The 19,480-nt window shown below is 44.6% G+C and overlaps 1 protein-coding gene across 1 annotated transcript in view; it reads left to right on the top strand.

Annotated features, from left to right (window-relative positions):
• The window catches only part of ypel2a (yippee-like 2a), a 34,526-nt gene extending 15,633 nt beyond the window's left edge, over positions 1 to 18,893 (top strand). Inside the window, exons 3-5 of the mRNA XM_073053152.1 lie at positions 10,505 to 10,548; positions 12,366 to 12,474; positions 15,543 to 18,893. Coding sequence (XP_072909253.1) covers positions 10,505 to 10,548; positions 12,366 to 12,474; positions 15,543 to 15,632 — 243 coding nt within the window. The 3' untranslated portion in view covers positions 15,633 to 18,893. The remainder of the gene's footprint in view (positions 1 to 10,504; positions 10,549 to 12,365; positions 12,475 to 15,542) is intronic.
• The last annotated feature ends 587 nt before the right edge of the window (positions 18,894 to 19,480 follow it).

Raw genomic sequence — 19,480 nt, 5'->3', positions numbered from 1 at the left:
TCATCTAAAAAGGCAAGATCGTCATTTCTACCTTAATTCTGACCCTCCTGCCAGTGATGTACCATCAGCAGGGCCTGTTTACATTTTCTTCCGGAAGCTCACAGAGCATTTTAGAAGAAAAATTCCTGCTTCAGTTTGACAGTCTTTGGCTCAGTGATTTGTCTCTGATCCAGGATATCAAACTCCAAAGTGAAAATACTGCAGTCTGGAAATCTACAATGCAAACAAGCTGCTAGAAATCTGTCAGCTTGTGTTTGAACCATACTGACACAAGACTGTTAACCCTGTCTCTCTCTTCACAGCTGCTACCTGACCTACTGAGAATTTCCAACAGTTTCTGTTTGTACTTTAGCATATTGACAAGCACACCTTCGTTCCATCTGTTGGGTACTTTTTTATAAACAAGCTGACTTTGCAATAACATCAACATCGTGTGTTTATGTGCTGAGTAAGGACCTGAGGCAACATAAAATTTGATCCTGAGCCACACGAGAGGATCAAAGCTTGAACATAAAACGCTACAACACAGTACGGGCCTATGACTCATGATGATGTGGCAGCCATTCCAAGATCAATCTTACCTTCCCTCCTGCATAACCCTCATTTTTCTATCGTTCATGTGCCTATCTAAAAGTTCCTTAAACGTCCTTAATATTTCTGCCACCACTCATTGCATTCGTTCCATGTACCTATGACTTTCCTTTTAAAAAGCTACTTCTAACATGTTGCCTGTACTTCTCTTCAAGAAGGCATTGATGGTTCCCTTTAACACTGTCTTTTGTCATTCAGTACACAAAGTCGCCCTTGTCTCCAAAGAAAAGACCTAGCTCGTTCAACCTTTCATCAGAAGACATGCTGTCTAATCCAGGTAGCATTTCTGAGCGTGTGTGGTCAGAGATGATAATGGTTTAAGGGAAGTGGGTTAGGAAACAGATTCCAGAAGATGGTGACTTGGTAGCTGAAAGGATGGCCACCACTGATGGAGAGGGATTGGTAAAGCAAGCCTGCTGACACCACACCAACTGTGACTTAACGAAATGGTGACAGGAAGGAGGTGATTCTGGCACAAAGGTGTTATAGCTGGAATGTGCTGCTCAGGTACACATTCAGTAGCAACTCTCAAACTACAGAATTGAGGGTAAATGCAAGCAGGATTTTTCCACTGAGGTTGGGTGAAGCTAGAACTAAAGGTCTTAGGTTAAGGTGAAATATTTAAGGGGAGCTTCGTCACTCATAAGGTGGTGCAAGTAAGCAATGCACTGCCAATGGAAGTGGGGATGTGGGTTCATTTGTAATATCTAAGGAGTTCTGATAAGTTCATGGATTGGAGGGCTATGGTCCGATGAGACTAGGCACAGACTAGATAGGCCAATGGGCCTCTTTGAACTGTAATGCTTTGTGACTATACATTTGAAGAATTCTCAAGTTTTATTTTGGAGAACTGCTGAGCTCAGTGGCATTCATTTGAGTACTGGATGATTTGTACCAAGGGGTGGGTGTTTACAATGGATCTCTTTATTGACTGATTACAGTGTTATGAACACAGATGACTTCTGCTCATTCAGACAGGGTAAGGGTCTGAAAATGAGTCAGCAACTGACAGGTTCCTGAGGCAGCACAGTAAAGTAGTGGTTAGCATAATGCTCTACAGAATCAGTGATCAGGGTTCAATTCCATTGCTCTCTGTAAGGAGTTTGTACATTCTTCCCATGACTGTGTGGGATTCCTTTGGGTGCTCCAGTTTCCTCCCATGTCCCAAAGAAGTATGGGTTAATAAATTAGTCACATGGGTATAATTGAGTGGTGCAGGTCCGTTGGACCAGAAGGGCCTATTTATTATTGTGGTCTATCTCTAATATAAAAATGTAATTTTAAAAATGACTTGTGGGTGGGGGAAGGGCAGAGGTTTAGCAAGTTGCTCTTCAGTTCCTGAATTGTATTCTTTTCCCCCTCCCCACCTGCCCATCCTGTGCACGTTGCACCCAAGGTGAGAAGAGGGGAAGGAGTACAAGCTGGCAGGTGATAGATCACACCAGGTGAGGGGGAAGGTAGGTGAGTGAGGGAAGGGGGAAGAAGTAAGAAACTTTTTTTGGCATCTACCCCTTTTTCAGTCCTGACGAAAGCTTTCTGGCTGAAATGTTGACAGTTTATTCATTTCTATAGATGCTGCCCGACCTGCTGAGTTCCTCCAGCACTTTGTATGTGTATTGCTGTGGATTTCCAACATCTACACATTCCCTTGTTTTATTCAAAGTTCTGAGCGATTTTATTGCAGCTGTAGAGTCACAGAGGCATACCAGAAGAGAAGCATCTCGGTAAGCTGGCATCACACCACCATCCCAGAGCACAGGCCTGCAGTGGGGACCCCTCCAAGGCAGGTGACAGACAGCAGCCCACTGCAATGCATTGGGGGTTGGATGGTGTAGACGTTGGGTGCAAGATGCATGGGGTAGACAGTGGTGGAGGTGTGTTGAATAAAACATCTCTCTCCTGGAATCTCCCTGCTGGCAAATTCTGTGAGGATCGGAAAACTGATTTCCACTGTCCCTCGGGTTGTTCCTGAGCCTCTGGACATAAAAGCATTGTCAGCCCAATGGCTTGAAGCTGGGATCCCTAATTACGGGATCAGAGAAAGCTTCCCACTGCCTCCCACCCTCTCCCCACCACGTGACTTCCTGGCCCATACCTGTCCTATCTCATTTAATCTCTCAGATCGGCATTTCATTGCAATCTGTGGGAATTTTCCTCTGGTAGTGAGTTCAGTGCATTTCACCAGGTACTGCACTGAGTGTGAAATCTTTGAGCTCTTCATTGTGAGAAAATAGTAGGAGAGATGATGGGAATGTGTCCTTTTATCCATCAGTCCCCAGCAACACTCAGCCCTGCCCGTGTGTTGGTCCCACAGTACCTCCAGGTCGGCGCTGCTGTGAATGTGGCCTGTCACAGACAGTCAGCATGAGGCAGTTGTTTTCTGTTTGTGTTCCATCTTTATTTAGAGCCTGTGATCTGGGTACTGGCAGAGTTGAAACACCTGGGAACTGGCCACTGGTGGGAGGATGTTGTGTTCTTGTTTCTCATCTAGCTCGGTACTGTGACACTGGCCCAAACTCAGTGCTGCTCCTACTTGAGCTGTTGTGGTGATGGTGTAGCACTTGTATATTGTCAAAGTAAAACTTACTATCAAAGTATGTCTGTTACCATGTACTCCCTTGAGATTCATTTCTTGCAGTAATTTATTGGGAGGCAGATACATTAGAGGTGATGCAAGATTAATTTATTATCAATAAATGTATAAATTATACAGCCATGAGATTTGCTTGCACACAGGTAGCCACAAATCAAGAAACCTGAAAGAACTCAATTAATTTTTTTTAAAAGACCCGCACTTGACCAACACATTTAAACCCTAAGATAGGCACATGGATGATAGAAAATTGGAGGATTTCCAGGAATGAAGGGTTAGATTGATCCTAGAATAGGTTAAAAGATCAACATATTGTGGACCAAAGGGCCTGTGCTGTTAAGTTCCATGTTCATTTACAGGAAAGATGTACAATGGAATTTATGAAAATCTATACATTAATAAAGGCTAACATGCAAAAGAAAGCTAATATGTGCAAATAAAAAAATAATGCTGAGAACATGAATTGTAAAGTCCTTTAAAAATAATTCTACTGGTTATAGAATCAGTCCAGGGTTGAGTGAAGTTATCCACACCGATGGTTGTTGGGTAATAACTGTTCCTGAGCCTGGTGGTGTGGGACCTGAGGCTCCTGTACCTCCTGCCTGATGTTAATGCTCAGGATTGTGGGAACTTTGAAGATGGATGCTGATTTCTTGTGGCAGCACTCCTTGGAAATTCATGACTGTTTATTGTCATTCTTCAGAACAGAAGTGTAAAGGAGAACAAAAACTCTGAATCCGATGCAGCAGGAAAAAAACAGAATAAGCATAAAGATCACAATAAAACGAACAATCAATAAATATAAAAGCAATCCTCTAAGACACAATATAACTATTACATACATAAAGAGATTGAATATACATAGAGTAACACGATGTGACATGGGGTGGTGTGGTGGGTTAATGAGTGGCAGTATTGATCAATCTGACTGCTTTGGGAAAGAAACTGTTTTTGAGTCTGGTGGTCCTGGTGTGGATGCTGCCTAGTTTCTTCCCTGATGGGAGTGGGATAAATAGGGTGGGTGGGATCCTTTGTGATATTGCTGGCCCTTTTCCAGCACTTCTCTGTATACGCGTTATTGATAGCAGCATCTAGGATAGTGTCGGTGTTGTAGAACCGCCTTGTCTGCCTCGGTGCGGTTTCCAAATGTGCTCAATGTAAAGTGTTTTTGGTGCTTGATACCCCACAGATGTGGAAGAGCCAATCCCCGTGGCCTCTGGCCATGATGAACACAGTCAAAATTGTCAGTGTTTGATGGTGAGGAATTCTGTAGGATTTTGGCGTAGAAACAGGCCATTTGGCCCAGCTGGTCTTTGCTGGTGTTTGTATCCTATGTGTGAGACTGAGGTTGTATTGCAGGGAAAGGATGGTGAGGATACAGAAGACTGTTTATAAGGATGTTGTCTACTGTTAGTTTAAAAAAACTGACTTGCTTTCTTGAAATCTCAGGGGAACCATTTATGATCATAGAAAGGTTGTTGAAAAGTTATCACTATTGTAATGTTCATGTTTGATAAATGTAGTGGCATTTCAGGAAGTTGTTTCTTGCTCCTCATTTGCCAGCTCATAGAGGGTTGGCACACTAGTGTAGTGGCTAGTGAAATGGTTTACAGCAACTAGTGGCAGGTTCTATAAAGAGTTTGTGTATTCTCCCCACAATCATGTGAGTTTCCTCCTGATGCTCTGGTTTCCTCCCACATTACGGGTTTGGGTTAGTAATTGTGGGTAGGCTATATTGGTGCCAGAAGCATGGTGAGATTTGCAGGCTGCTTTAGCACATCTTGGACTGTATTGGTCTTTGCAAACAATGCATTTCACTGTATAAGTTTTGTTGTACATGTGACAAATTATCCAATTTTTCTAACTGTTAATCCCACAGGGCAGAGAAGGCTGCAGACTCAATGTTAGTAAATGGACTTGTATTGGTAAGTCTCCTCCTGTGCTATGTAACTGACGCTCTTCCAAAATGGTGGAGGAACTTGGCAGGGCAGGCAGCATCTATGAAAAGGAATAAATAGTCAATGTTTTGGGCTCAGACCCTTCATCAAGACTTCATCTTTATTCCTGTCCGTAGATGGTGCCTGACCTGCAGAGTTCCTCCAGCATTCTGTGTGTTATTCTGGAGTTCCAGCATCTGCAGAACTCTTGAGTTTCTACCCTCCATCCACACTTTTTCAGAAATGATCTACAGTGGCGAATCTACCAACTAACATGAATTTTGGAAATCTGGAGTGCCTGGGAGATCTCTACACAAACAGAGGGAGATGGTGCAGACTTGAACGGAGCAAGATCAGAGTCTGTGTTACTGGAGCCTTGAGACGGCAGCTCTACTAACCATAGCTCTCTGTTCTCATCAGTGCCACTCTCCACCTCTCCCCAGTCCCTGGTGATAGAGGAATGTCCTGTGGGAGCTGTTTGGTGGAGCTGAGGGAAATTTCCATTGGTCTCAGTAAGCTGGGTTTGCACCATGGCCTCTGACCTGCAGCTGGAGCCTGTCCAGAGGGAGCTGGCTCTTCTCGTGCTTTGCAGTGCTCTTCTTTGGCAGGCTGAGTCAGAGCTGGAAACTGGCAGTGAATACAAGATATTTATATTTCTGGGGAAAACGAATCAACACTCTTGAAATGGCAGTAATTGAGGGGGCATTCCCATTTGCTTTACTAGCCTGAACTTTCTATTGTAAATTATTTGCCTTTAATTATGGAACCCCAAAGACAAGTTATGAAAACCTTTTTAAAAATAAACAAATAGGACAGCTGGTAGTGGTAGCATGATGCTTTACAGCATCGGCAGTTGAGGGGTTCAATACCCACTGTTGTCTCTGAGGAGTTTGTACATTCTCTCTGTAACTGTGTGGGTTTCCTCCCCACGGTTTGTAAGTTGTGTTTATATTGTTGATGCTGGAAATGTTGCAACAACTGCAGGACAATGCTTGGACTGTGTTGGTTGTCGACACAAACAATGGATTTCACTATGTTTTCAGGTACACATGACAAATAAAGCTAATCTTTGTCTTTATTTTTTTTTTAAAAAGCAGCACTGACTAGCATTTGCACAGCCCCCAGTGAAACACCCCAAGACAGCAACGTATGATGTAATGAGGCCCTGTGGAATCAAAGACTGATTTTCAAGGGTTGTCTTGAGGAAAGAAGGGGGTATAGTGTTAGAAAGGGAATTCTAGAGCTGGGGGCCCAGCAGCTGAAGGCATTGTTGCTAATGGAAGGAGAAGAAAATGGATTGGAGGCACTTTGATATCTGAGGATGGAGGACATTGCAGAGGTGGGGAGGTAAGGGTTTTAAAACTAAGGTTAAGAGTTTTCAAACCAGAATAATATTACCAGTCATAAGGAGAACAATACCTCCTGCTGTCACACCAGGGATAGGGTTCCTCATCCTCACCTACCACCCCACTAGCCTCTGCATCCAGTGTATAATTCTCCGTAACTTTTGCTATCTCCAACAGAATCCAGCCACCATGCACATCTTTCCTTCACCACCCCTCCCAAATTTCTGCTTTCCGCAGGTATCACTCCCTCTGCGACTCTCTTGTCCACTCATCCCTCTCCATTGATCACCCTCCTGGTACTTATCCTTGCAAGCAGACCAAGAGCCACACCTGCCCCTACACCACCTCCAACACTACCATTCAAGGCCCTAAATAGTCCTTCCAGGTGTGGCGACAGTTCACCTGTGAGTCTGTTGGTGTTAACTATTGTATCTGGCGCTCCCAGTGCGGCATCCTGTTATGTCAGTGAGACCCAATGTAGATTGGGAGACTGCTTCGCCACACACTTATGGTCCGTCCGCCAGAAAATATGGTATCTCCATGTAACCACCATTTCAATTCGACTTTACATTTCCATTCTGACATGTTAGTCCATGGCCTTCTCCACTCTGCCGATGAGGTCACACTCAGATTGGAGGAGCAACACCTAGTATTCTGTCTGAGTAGCCTCCAACCTAATGGCATGAGCATCTACTACTTTTCAACTTCCAGTATTTGCCCCCCACCATACCTATTACTTTTTTTTCCCTCCCCTCTTACCTTATCTCCCTACCTGCCCATCACCTCCCTCTGGTGGTGCTCCTTCCAATTCTTCCTTGGTCTTCTATCCTCTCCTATCAGATTACCCCTTCTCCAGCCCTTATTTTCTTTTGCCAGGCAGCTTCCCAGCTCTTTACTTCACCCACCCCCACTCCCGGTTTCACCTATCACCTACCAGCTCGTACCCCTCCTCCATCTTCTTACTCTGACTCTTCCTTTCCAGTCCTGCTGAAGGGTCTTGTCCTGAAATGTCAACTGCTTACTCTTTTCCATAGGTGCTGCCTGACCCGAGTTCCTCCAGCATCATTGCTTGGATTTCCAATACCTGCAGACTTTCTTGTGTTTGTAATGTCACAGTAGTGCACAAATTTTAGGAAGTCAGGGATCAGCCTGGGTGCTGGAGTTGACGGTATCACAGTAAATTTATATCAAAGTACTGAAATGTGACCATATATTTCCTTAATTCATTTACAGGGAATTGTTAAAATACAATGGAATTTATGAGAAATTGTGCTATGCTACATGATAAGACTGTGGTAGTGAAGAAGCCCTACTTTGACTGTGGAGTAAAATGATTTCCAGTGCAATTTGCAAGAGAGAGAACAGACTGGCTTCATGTATTGGTACCGATCTCCTTGCTCTACAGGGCAGACAGCTGGGGAATCCAATAGAACAAGACCTTTCTTAAAGGCATCTAAGATTATGGGGAGAAGGCAGGAGAATGAGGTTTGAGAGGGATAATATATCCGCTTTGATCAAATGGCAGAGCAGCCTCAATGGGTCGAATGGCCTCATTCTGCTCCTAGTCTTATGGTCTTCTATGAACAGTGGCTGGGTTATTTGCCACAGTTACAACATCTCAGCTATTTAGAGTGGTAATAAAAGGGTTAATTGTCAAGTTTGCAAGTTAAAACATGTCTGTGGTGGAGACTCCCCCTCCCCCCCACTAGCTTCTTCATGCCTGACCACCACGTTGCATTTGTCAACTGTTGCCGAGCTTCCCTTCAAATGAATCGGCATAGTTCACCTCTGCTTCCTGAGGAAGCAAGTTCCATGTGGAGCAGTAATTCAATATTTTCCTTCCCCCACCTCCTTTGAACAGTTCCTTGTGTGAACACAGCAAGCCAGACACGCTACACAAATAGCAAGAGAGCCTGTGGCATTTATCCACATAACAAGCAGGATAGTGTGGAGAACTACTGGGTTTAAAGCGTCTTGCTTGCCTGGCTCTGTGGTCATCAAGCGATTGAGTTCTTTAGTACAGCTGTAGCAATTGTCATGGAAAGAAAGAGGAATCTGTATCCTTAAGTTGTTTTCTCCTATTGGAGTTTTTTTAAATCCAGCTTGCAGCTGGGAAGGGGAATAGCTGGTACTTCCTGTTTAATGAAAACATTTTTCTTCACCAGCCATCCTCTTGACTGCACCATGGTTGAGTCTTGGAAATTGGCAGTGTAGTTATCTTGTCACACACTCTTCAATCTGGTGGTACCTCCCCACTGATTTGTCTTTGAAACATTTCCCTCCCCAACACTGTCATTGTGATGCCCTCTCAATCATCTCTGATTTCAGTCCCCTCTGTGTTTAGCAGCCAAGGCTCTGAGTTGCCCCTGCTGATACCTCTGCCCCTTTCCTTTCTCTTTTTTTTAGATGAGGATTCCAAGAATGATCCCAGGAATGAAAACATGTGGAGTGTTTGTCTCTGGGCCTGTAATCACTGAGGTGTAAAAGAATGAAGGAAGATCTTTTTGAAACATTGAAAGGCTGAGATAGAGTGGATGTGGGGGGAGGGGGGGTGTCTAGGTCCAGAGGGCACAGCCTCAGAAGAGAAGGTTGTCTCTTTAAAATAGAGATGATGAGGAATTTCTTTAGCCGGTGGGTGGTGGATCTGTAGAGTTCATTGCCACACAGCTGTGGAGGCCAAGCCATTGATAATAGTTAAAGTGGATGTTGATAGGTTCTTGATTATTTAGGGCATCAGAGGTTACAGGGAGAAGGCAGAAGAGTGGGGTTGAGAGGGAATATCAGCTGTGATGGAACAGCAGAGCAGACTCAATGGACTGATTTGCCTAATTCTGCTCTTTTGTCTTGTGCTTACCCCATGACTTGGACTTGTCTTTTGGTCAGCTGCCCTTTTTTCTCCCAAAGCAGCTTGGTATCAAGTCAGTTACTGTTCCTGTGAAGCTTCCACCCTTCCCCCCGGCTAGTTACCGTGTGCAGATTTTGTAAGAAACTCTTGGTATTAATACAGTTCACACATCAGTGCTTTGGGTCAAATAAATTGTAGTCAACTAAAAGCCTCATCTTTTTCTGTGCAGCGACTTTAATATATTGGAAGAACTGCACCTCACTATGATATTCTGCTTGGCTCCCCTTGCTCCTTAAGCTCAGGTTTGTAGGTACCAATTTCATCTTTCAACTTGAAAGCATGGGTTCAAGTTATAGAGCACTACAGCACAGAAACAAGCTCTTGGCCCATCTAGATCATGCCTAGTCACATTGACTCGCACCTGGACCATAACCAACACCCCCCACATACCCTTCCCATCCAAGTATTTATCCAAACTTCTCTAATATTCCATGGAACCTCCATTCACCACCTATGACAACAGCTCTTTCCTGCTCTAGAAGTTCAAACTACTTCAGTGTAGGACCAACAGTGTCTTCCTGCAGAATAGTCTTGTATCACTCACTAGATAAAGATTAAAGACTTAAAGTTAACTTTGTCATGTGTGCATCAAAACAAACTGAAATGCTTCGTTCGTGTCAAATCAGCAAAGATTGTGCTGGGGGAAACCCACAAATGTTGCTACGCTTCTGGCGACAACATAGCATGCCTACAACTCACTAACCCTAAACTGCACTCCTTTGGAATGTGAGAAGAAACCAGAACACCCAGAGGAAACCCACAGGGTCACAGAGAACATACAAATTCCTTACAGACAATGGGGGGAATTGAGCTCCAATCGGCACTAATCACTGTGCCAGCATGCTGTCCTTTCTCTGGAAGAAGAGCAGGCTCTTCTTCCAGAGTCTGAAGCCTCATTTCTTGATTATCAACAGCACTATGGATACCACGTTAATTTAATTGCTTGCAGAAACTTGTGGTGCACAAGCACTCTATTCAACCAAGTTGTAGCAGTTATAATTTAAAACATTATTGGCTGTTACGGTGCAGAGTTTGTAAAATTTGCTGAATCAATACACTCTCTGATGGGTTCCTTTTATCCTTCAGCTTTGAAGAATTCTTCAATGATTTTTTGTTTCCGTTTCCTTTGCAGTCTTTTCAAGGGAGCCAAGGCCGAGCTTACCTGTTCAACTCAGTGTGAGTATCACGGTAATGAGGCCATAGCACTAAACTGCCCAGAGATGCCATCCTCAAACCCATACTCCTGCATTCTACACCACTTCCCTGCCTCAACTTTCTCTGGTTTGTAGCTTCCCTTTGTATTATCTTTTTTTTTAAAAATCCCTAGAAATGGAAGCAGGAGGGAGCCATTCAGTGCCTGGTGCTTGCACAGCCATTCAGAATTGGGTTTATTACCACTAAGTTGTAGGATATGAAAACTTTTGCTGTAGCATTAGTACAGTACAAAGACTTAAAATACTATAAATTACAAAAAATTAATACTGCAAACAAAAATTGAGGTGTTTATAGACCATTCTAAGATCTGATGGAGGGGAAGAAGCTGTTCCTGAAACGTTGAGTATGGGTCTTCAGGCTTCTGTACCTCCCCGATGGGGAGCAAGGCATGTCCTGGATGGTGAGGGTCCTCAATGATGGATGCCGTTTCTTTAGGCATTGCCTTTTGAAGATGTTCTTGATGGTGGGGAGGGTTTTGCCCATGATCGAACTGACTGGAGTTTACAACCCTCTGCAGCCTATTGTGATCCTGTGTGTTGGAGGCTCCATAGCAGGCTATGATGCAGCAATCAGACTACTCTCCATTGCATATTTGTAGAAATTTGTAAGAGTGATGACATATCAAATCACCTCACTTCTAACACAGTAGATCTGCTGATGTGCCATCATGATTGCAGTGTGTTGGGCTCAAGATAGATCCTTTGAGATGTTGATGCCCTGGAACTTGGAAGTTGCACACCCTTTCCGCCACTGAACCCTCAGTGAGGACTGGTGTGTGTTTTCCCGACTTACCCCTTCGGAAGTCCACAATCAATTCTTTGATCTCAATGGCATTGATTTTTTTTCTCTACCAGAATGGAAGGCCTTGCAGTTTTTCCACATTACTGCATATTCCATCTGTCATGTCCTTGCTGAGTCATTGTTTACAACCCCCTTGCTTCTTTGTCACCCAAACTACTACCCATATTGTTGGTAGAACTGGTTTATTGTTCCCTGTTTTTATTCTCCCTTCAAAGGTTCAAAGTAATTTTATTATCAATGTACATATTCTACCCTAAGATTCACTGCACTTCAACTGGTGTGGTTATAATTGAGACCATCCAGTCTACAGCAACAATTCCATAATCTCTGGAAACTTGAGAGATGATGGTCAATGCATCCATTGTAGCTTAATCTTTCTTTCTAAACCATAGGTTCCCAACCTGGAGTCCGTGGACCCCTTGTTTAATGCTATTGTGCGTGGCATAATAAAGGTTGGGAACCCCTGTTCTAAACATTAAGATTCAGTCCCTTGGGCCCGGGGGATCTATTGGTTTTCAGTCCTATTAACTTCTCCAAAGTGTTTTTTTAAAAACCAGAATTAGGTCAAAGTAAATTTATTATTTAAGTACATATCTGTCACCATATATAAATCTGAGATTCATTTCTTGCAGGTATTTACATAAGAATAAGGAAATACAGTAGAATTTATGAAAAGCTATACACAAATTGTGGAAATAATAAAATAATAGAGAACACTATTAAGAGCGACTACTTTAAGCTCCATCTTAACTCTGTACCTGAAGCTGTCTATTTAGGGAGGTTTCTGTGTTTTCAGTGAAGACAGACAGAATATTGGACGTTGGCTGCTCTGGTGTCTGTCACCAAGATGGGCAGGAGGATGGGGTGTCAGTTGTTAAGGGCCCACGCCGCAGCCCAGAACTATTTCATTTCTCAGGCTGCTGCCCAACATATGTAGACCAATGTTAACCCAGTCATTTGCTTGTATCTCTTTGCAGAGTTAATGTGGGCTGTGGACCAGCTGAGGAGCGAGTTTTACTCACAGGCCTGCATGCGGTGGCGGATATATACTGTGAAAACTGTAAAACCACGCTGGGCTGGAAATATGTAAGTTGCAGTGTCTGTTAATGCTCCAGTGAAGTGCCTAGTAACATTTTGTACATTCTGGGTGTTATATACAAGTAAACTGTGGTTAATATCGCACTCTCCTCCTCTAGACAGTATATTGCTGCCTTTTTACACAAATCCTCATTTGGCAAACTGACATAACCTTAAACCAAGAGTGAAGTTGTTTTAGGATGTAATGTCAGTGTGACCGAGCTTGTCTCACTATCTTTGTGTGCTGATAAATAATGAAGCTGCCACACATTAATGTTTTCCTTACGTTCGTGAGTTGGCTTGTGAGATGAGGGGAACTTCCTAACCAGATTCTGACATTCCAGTGCTGAATTTGGGAATGATCCAAGCCTAGCAGCTTCCTGAATATGAGAATCAAAAGCCCTGAATATGTTGGAAATTTGAAGTAAAAATGGGAAACGCTCGACAGGTCAGGCATTGCCATTCCATTATGGCTGATTTATTTTCCCTCTCGATCCCATTTGCCCTGCCTTCTAGAAACTTTTTGATGCCCTTGCCAATTCAAGAACCTCCACTTTAAGTATACCCAGTGACTTGTCCTTGACAGCTGCCTGTGGCAATGAATTCCACAGATTCACTACTCTCTGTCTAAAGAAATTCTTCCATCTCTTTTCTAAAGAGACATCCTTCTATTCTGAGGCTGTGCCCTGTTGTCCTAGACTCGCCTACTGTAGGAGGCATCCTCTAATGTCTGCTCTATCTACACCTTTCAATATTTGATAGGTTCCAATAGACACCCCCCATTATTCTGAAATGACTTCCTTATATTGATGGGTTGGCTTGTGTAACGAAGGGAACTTTTTAACCAGATTAAAAGGAGCAGGGAGGTTCTACTACAGTTGTACAAGGCCTTGGTGAGACCGCACCTAGAATATTGTGTGCCGTTTTGGTCCCCTAATCTGAGGAAAAACATTCTTGCCATAGAGGGAGTACAGAGAAGGTTCACCAGATTGATTCCTGGGATGGCAGGACATTCATATGAAGAAAGACTGGATCGACTAGGCTTATACTCACTGGAATTTAGAAGATTGAGGGGGGATCTTATTGAAACGTATAAAATTCTAAAGGGATTGGACAGGCTAGATGCAGGAAGATTGTTTCCGATGTTGGGGAAGTCCAGAATGAGGGGTCACAGTTTAAGGATAAAGGGGAAGCCTTTTAGGACTGAGATGAGGAAAAACTTCTTCACACGGAGAGTGGTGAATCTGTGGAATTCTCTGCCACAAGAAACAGTTGAGGCCGGTTCATTGGCTATATTTAAGAGGAAGTTAGATATGGTCCTTGTGGCTAAAGGGATCAGGGGGTATGGAGAGAAAGCAGGTACAGGGTTCTGAGTTGGATGATCAGCCATGATCATACTGAATGGCGGTGCAGGCTCGAAGGGCCGAAGGGCCTACGCCTGCAACTATTTTCTATGTTTCTAGACACTGGTGGGAACTGAACCCATGTCACTGGTGTTGTATTAGTGCTATGCTACCATACCCCACAAATTGATTGGATTATTGAGGGTCAACATAGAATTAATGGGCTGAATGTAAGACCATAAGACCAACATCCACTAATTCTCCTTTGTCTACCCTGCTTGTTACTACTTCAAAGCATTCCAACAGATCTGTCAGGCAAGATTTTCCTTTAAGGAAACCATGCTGATATTGGCCTATTTTATCATGTGCCTCCAACTACCCTGAAACTTCATTCTTAACAATCGACTCCAACATCTTCCCAACCACTGAGGTCAGGCTGGCCTATAGTTTTCTTTCTTCTGCCTCTCTCCCTTCAGGAGTTCCAATCCTCTGGAACATTGCCAGGATCTATTGATTCTTGAAAAATCACTACCAATGCCTCCACAATCTCTTCAGCCATCTCTTTTAGAACCTGTGGGTGTAGAACATCTGGTCCAGGTGACTTCTCTACCTTTAGACCTTTCCGTTTCTCATGCACCTTCTCTGTAGCAATGGCAATTTCACACACTTCTGCCTCCTGACACTCTCAATCTTCCAGCATGCTGTGAGTGTCTTCCACAGGTAGACTGATGCAAAATACTTATTCAGTTCGTTTGCCAATATCCTCCTATATTGTAAGGAAATACAAATTGGACTTGGAAGTACTGTCATTCCTTTGTAGGTTAGTCTTAAAAACTCCCTTCACAGTAACACTCTGAGAGTTCTGTCACGGAGTGGTTAAAATAGCACAGTCACCATGAGCATTTGGGGATTGACAGTAAATGTTAACCTTAAGTGAAATCTATTGCAGTTCTCCGCTGTCAGTTGCCTGTCCTGAAATCTGATTGAATGATTCAGTGTCCTGTTTCGTCCAGTCGCCCCACTGGATGTTCTGTTACTTTGAAAACACCATATTTCAACAAGCAGTACACACTAAAAATGCTCAAGGAACTCAGCAAGAGGGGAATAAAAGTTGATGTTTCAGGCTGAGACCCTTCAACAGGAGTGGAAAGGAAAGGGGCAGAAGCCAGAAACAGCTTCTTAACTTCATGACCGTTCCCCTACCCACCCACCTTCCCCCCTCACCTGGTCTCAACTATCACACGCCTACTTGTACTCCTTCCCCTCCCCTCATCTTATTCTGGCTTCTTCTGCCCTCCCCACCACCCTCCCCCCAGCCCTGATGAAGGGTCTTGGCCCAAAATGTTGACTTTTTATTCCTTTGCCTGACCTGCCGAGTTCCTTCAGCACTGTGGCCTAATGCTTTGCAGTACCAGCGAACCAGGTTCAATTCCTGCTGCTGTATGTAAGCAGTTTGTTTGTTCTCCCTGTGACTCCAGGTGCTCTGGTTTCCTCCCAAAATCCAAAGTCGTACAGGTTGATAGGTTAATTGGTCATTGTAAGTTGTTCTGTATTTAGGCAAGGGTTAAATCGGGGATTGCTGGATGGCGCTGCTGTAAGGGCCTAGTCCACACTGTATCTGAATAAATAGGTAGGGTTTTTTTCATTGTGTGTGTTGCTCAAGATTTCCAGCATTTCTTGTGTTTATATTCTGATAAGCTCTTGTTGCTACCACCAACTCTTGTTTGTTGACAGGAACACGCCTTTGAGAGCAGCCAGAAGTACAAGGAAGGGAAGTATATCATAGAGCTTGCTCACATGATAAAGGACAATGGCTGGGAGTGACTGAAGGAGGTGCTTGGACCGACTGCGGAGTTGTCGACCCTGGAGCCAGAGAAGTAATGGAAGGCTTTGGTTATAAGTGGATTAGGGTTGGGGGGGAAGCTCGGCTGCTCAAATCCACCTGCCAGACGTCTGCCTCTGCGTTTCTCTCCCATCACTATTATCCCTCTGCATCCCAGGTCCCTTCTGCTTCTCCTCTGGCCAAATGTCCCTGGCCTCTCTCCATTACAGTGTCGGCTGAGCGATCACATCAAAGCTTGAGAGGCCGTTCCGCTTCCCATTCCGTTTTTCCAATGTGCATTGAGAGCAGTTCTGCTGACGTCTGTCCAAGCACAGGCCTCATTTGGGATTAGTGTGGGGGGGAGGGAGCTTGAGGGGTGGGTTGAATGTGGAGCTTGTGGCCAACTCCTTGGGCCTTGAAGCCTTGACAGGACGAGGATATTCATTTTGTTCATGTTCTCCCATGCTGGTCAGTTATTGGGAGTGTTCAACTCCTGCAAACACTGGGAGGTGCCCACCCTTAGAAAAAAATAAATTTGGCCCTAATGCCTTGAGACAAAGTGTACCCCACCACTCCTCTTCACTTTAGTCTTGCATTTGATTGGTGCACTGACTGGAACAGGAAGACAGTGAAGGGCCAAATGGCCTCATCTCTTTTCTTCTCCTCCCCACCCCCACCACAAAAAGATGAACGTTTTTGGACCAATGAGAGGGAACCCTAGTCACTCAACAATAAATCCCTTCGAAGAGTGCCACTGTGGTGCCACAGACATATTGGGATGAACATTGCCAAGAGAAGGCGTAGTGTCCTAAGGGAATTATGATGGGTTCAGGGCAGTCTCTGCCCTGTAAAGCCGCTCAATCATTATCTCTCATTTTCCTTGTTTTCCCCTCTCCATGTCCAGCCTTCCAGACTTGACCCTGTGTCATTCATTTGAGGTGTTGTCTCTGGCTGAAGGTTTGCCCTCTTGTGGCTTTTAGTTCGGCCTTCTGGCTGCCTTTGCCAGTGCTTCAGTTTGTGAAGAGGGAGCACCTCGGCCACCCTGTGTGCCTCAGCTGTAGATCAGGGCAATGACACCGAAATCAAAAGAGAATAAAGCTTCCTACCAAGGTGTTGTGCAGGAGTGGGAAAGAGTGTAACCCCAAATCCTAAACGACGTCCCTGAGAAAACATTAAACTCTGAAGGTGTCAAACATCGGAGGGAGTGAATTACTTGCCTGGGGAGAGTTGGGTGGCCAATTTGGCTCCTCCTATTTGTCTTGGCAAGGCTGCTAGTTGCAATAATTGTCACAAATTCATGGGAGGACCTGTGTTAGGACTGAAGTCCCAACAACAATGACACCACACACCTCTTGGTCCCCTACAGTTTTCCCACTCCTACCCCTTTTTCTCCCCCCCCTCCCATTTGCTTGGGTTACTTTAATCCTGTCCATCAGTTCTGGGTGCTCTCCCTCAGGGAAAATAGTTGGGCTGGAAAGGGTTGCACTAAGGCAGTGGTTCTCAACCTTTTTTTAATATACCATGGACCAATATAATTAAGCATGGGTTCTGTGGACCCCAGGTTGGGAACCCCTGCGCTGAGGATTGGTCAGGTAATACCAAAGTCAATGGCTTTAAGGTTTGGTCAGATTACATCGGCAATGGTTGTTGCTCTGAATATTGCAGATGATTAAGGACTGATTAATTGAGATTTGTACAGTAAGGCCCAACCTCTTGTCTGTGCTGGATAGTCTCCAGAATTTGGAGACAGCCTTGACATCAAATCCAGGATATTAAGTGTAATGTCAGAAATCTCTTCCTCACACACGGGTGGAAACCTGGAATGCTCCCACCCAGAAAACTGAAACTGAGCATCAGTTGAAATCGAGGGTGGGGGATTTGAAGGGTATTGAGGGACTGTCATCGGACCAAGACGTGTAGATGGAACTGAGATGCAGATCAACCATAAATCTAATTGAATGGCAGAACAGGTGTGAGAGGCTAAATGGCCTCTTCCTGTTCATTGCACACAGGATTGCTCCAAAAGATGCTTGTGTCAGACCAGTTTCCTTCCTTCCTTCTGAAGGTGTGAGTGTGGGAGGGATTTACCTTGTACATTGAATCTTCTGTTGATCAACTTGTAAGTATTGGGAATCATTTTCTATCAGCCCTCCCGCCATTAAGTGATCTACAGGCCTTTTACACTTGACTGCATTAGACTCTGGTCCCAGTACACTTTAGCTTTCTGCGATCCTTACAACAAAGTAAAGACAGTGATGGCTGAGCAACTCGGCCACAGCACTGTGAAATCCTCGGCTTGGGCAGGCAGTCTGACCTCTGAGTTTTCATGTGTAGCCCGTCATGGGCACCCATTAATATGTTGACCAAAGCACCTCAGTTTGTACACTGTTAAATGGATTGACCTTGTAAGGCCGACCATATGAGGCTGTGTTGTCACTGGACTGTGATTAGTTGGTACCCAAACGGTACAAGATCCTTCCCTCCCCTACTAAGTTCTGGGTGCTAGGTCCTCTCTTCTGGTGCAGGGGGAGCTTTGCACTGTTCACTGTGGTGCATACAGTATGTGAAAGTTGCACACTGGCTATGGGGCACTGGCCAGTGTCCCAGTGACAGCACTGCCAGTAACACCATTGAAATCAATGGCTAAAGAGCCTTTTGTTTCCCAATTTTGGGGGGTGTGGAGGAAGGTGGAGCAGAGTCTGAGAGATACTTGGACCCACTGTCCAAAGAACAAACCCAACAGAGTGTGGCCGGTTCACTTGGATGATGTTGGTGTTTTGGGGGTGGGGGGGTGGGGTGGGGGAAGAGAACAGAACTTCCAGTAGCGTGTTAGTGGATATATTGTAAATCCTGCTGTGCCTGTCTTCTCTGCCATGCATGTAAAACCACGTGTCCAAAGTAATACCACGCAGCCTCAGTCACTGGACCTGTCGTCCACCTGGCAAGTCCAATTGATTCACGCAGCCAATTCTGTTTCCTGGTGGCCAAAGCTGGCTTGTGATTGGACACTGCTTTGATCTGACTTTCTCCAACTCCGGCCCCCTCATTGGCTGCTTGTGGAAAAAGCAGTCCCCTTGACATCGCCTGATTGGCTGGAGGACACGCACTCTGCTGAATCATCTCTTGTGTGATAATGTGCTGTGCCCCTATTTAAACAAATTGCTAATATATATATATACAGAATTTTGTCTTATATTGTGTACTCTTGTAAATATTCATATTTAAAAATGTTTTTATAATATATTCAGCAATGCCTGACCCAATCCTTTGACTTAATTTGTATTTCAAAGTAAGGACTTTACGTTTGGTCTTGGTTCTCTCTGGGGAAAGTTCCTGTCATCGTCGGTGATGTCACCTGCAAGCAAATACCAAATACCCCTTGCTTGGCAGAATTTGCGGAGTCATCCCACCCCCAACTTGCGCAACACACAAAATTCTGGAGGAACTCAGCAGGCCAGGCAGCATCCATGGAAGACATTTCAGGCTAAGATCCTTCATCATGACTAGAAGGGAATGGGGGCAGAAGCCAGAATACGGTGGGGAGAGGGAAAGGAGTACAAGCTGGCAGGTGATAAGGTAAGACCAGGTGAGGGGGAAGAGGGATGAAGTGAAAAGGTGATGAGTGGAAGAGGTAAAGGGCTGCAGAAGGAATCGAATAGAGGACAGTGGAGCATGGGAAAAGGGGAAGGAAGAGGGACATTGGAAGGAGATGATGGGCTGGTGAGAAGGGAACGTGAATGGGGAACTGAATAAGAGAGGGGGGGGGGGTGAGAAAATTAACGGAAGTTGGAGAAATTCCATCAGTTTGGTGGCTACCCAGACTGAATGAGATCATTACTCCGTGTAGCAG

The sequence above is a fragment of the Hemitrygon akajei genome, chromosome 8 (genome assembly GCF_048418815.1).
Source record: "Hemitrygon akajei chromosome 8, sHemAka1.3, whole genome shotgun sequence".
NCBI classification, from domain to species: Eukaryota; Metazoa; Chordata; class Chondrichthyes; order Myliobatiformes; family Dasyatidae; genus Hemitrygon; species Hemitrygon akajei.
This window is presented reverse-complemented; position numbering and strand designations above follow the sequence as displayed.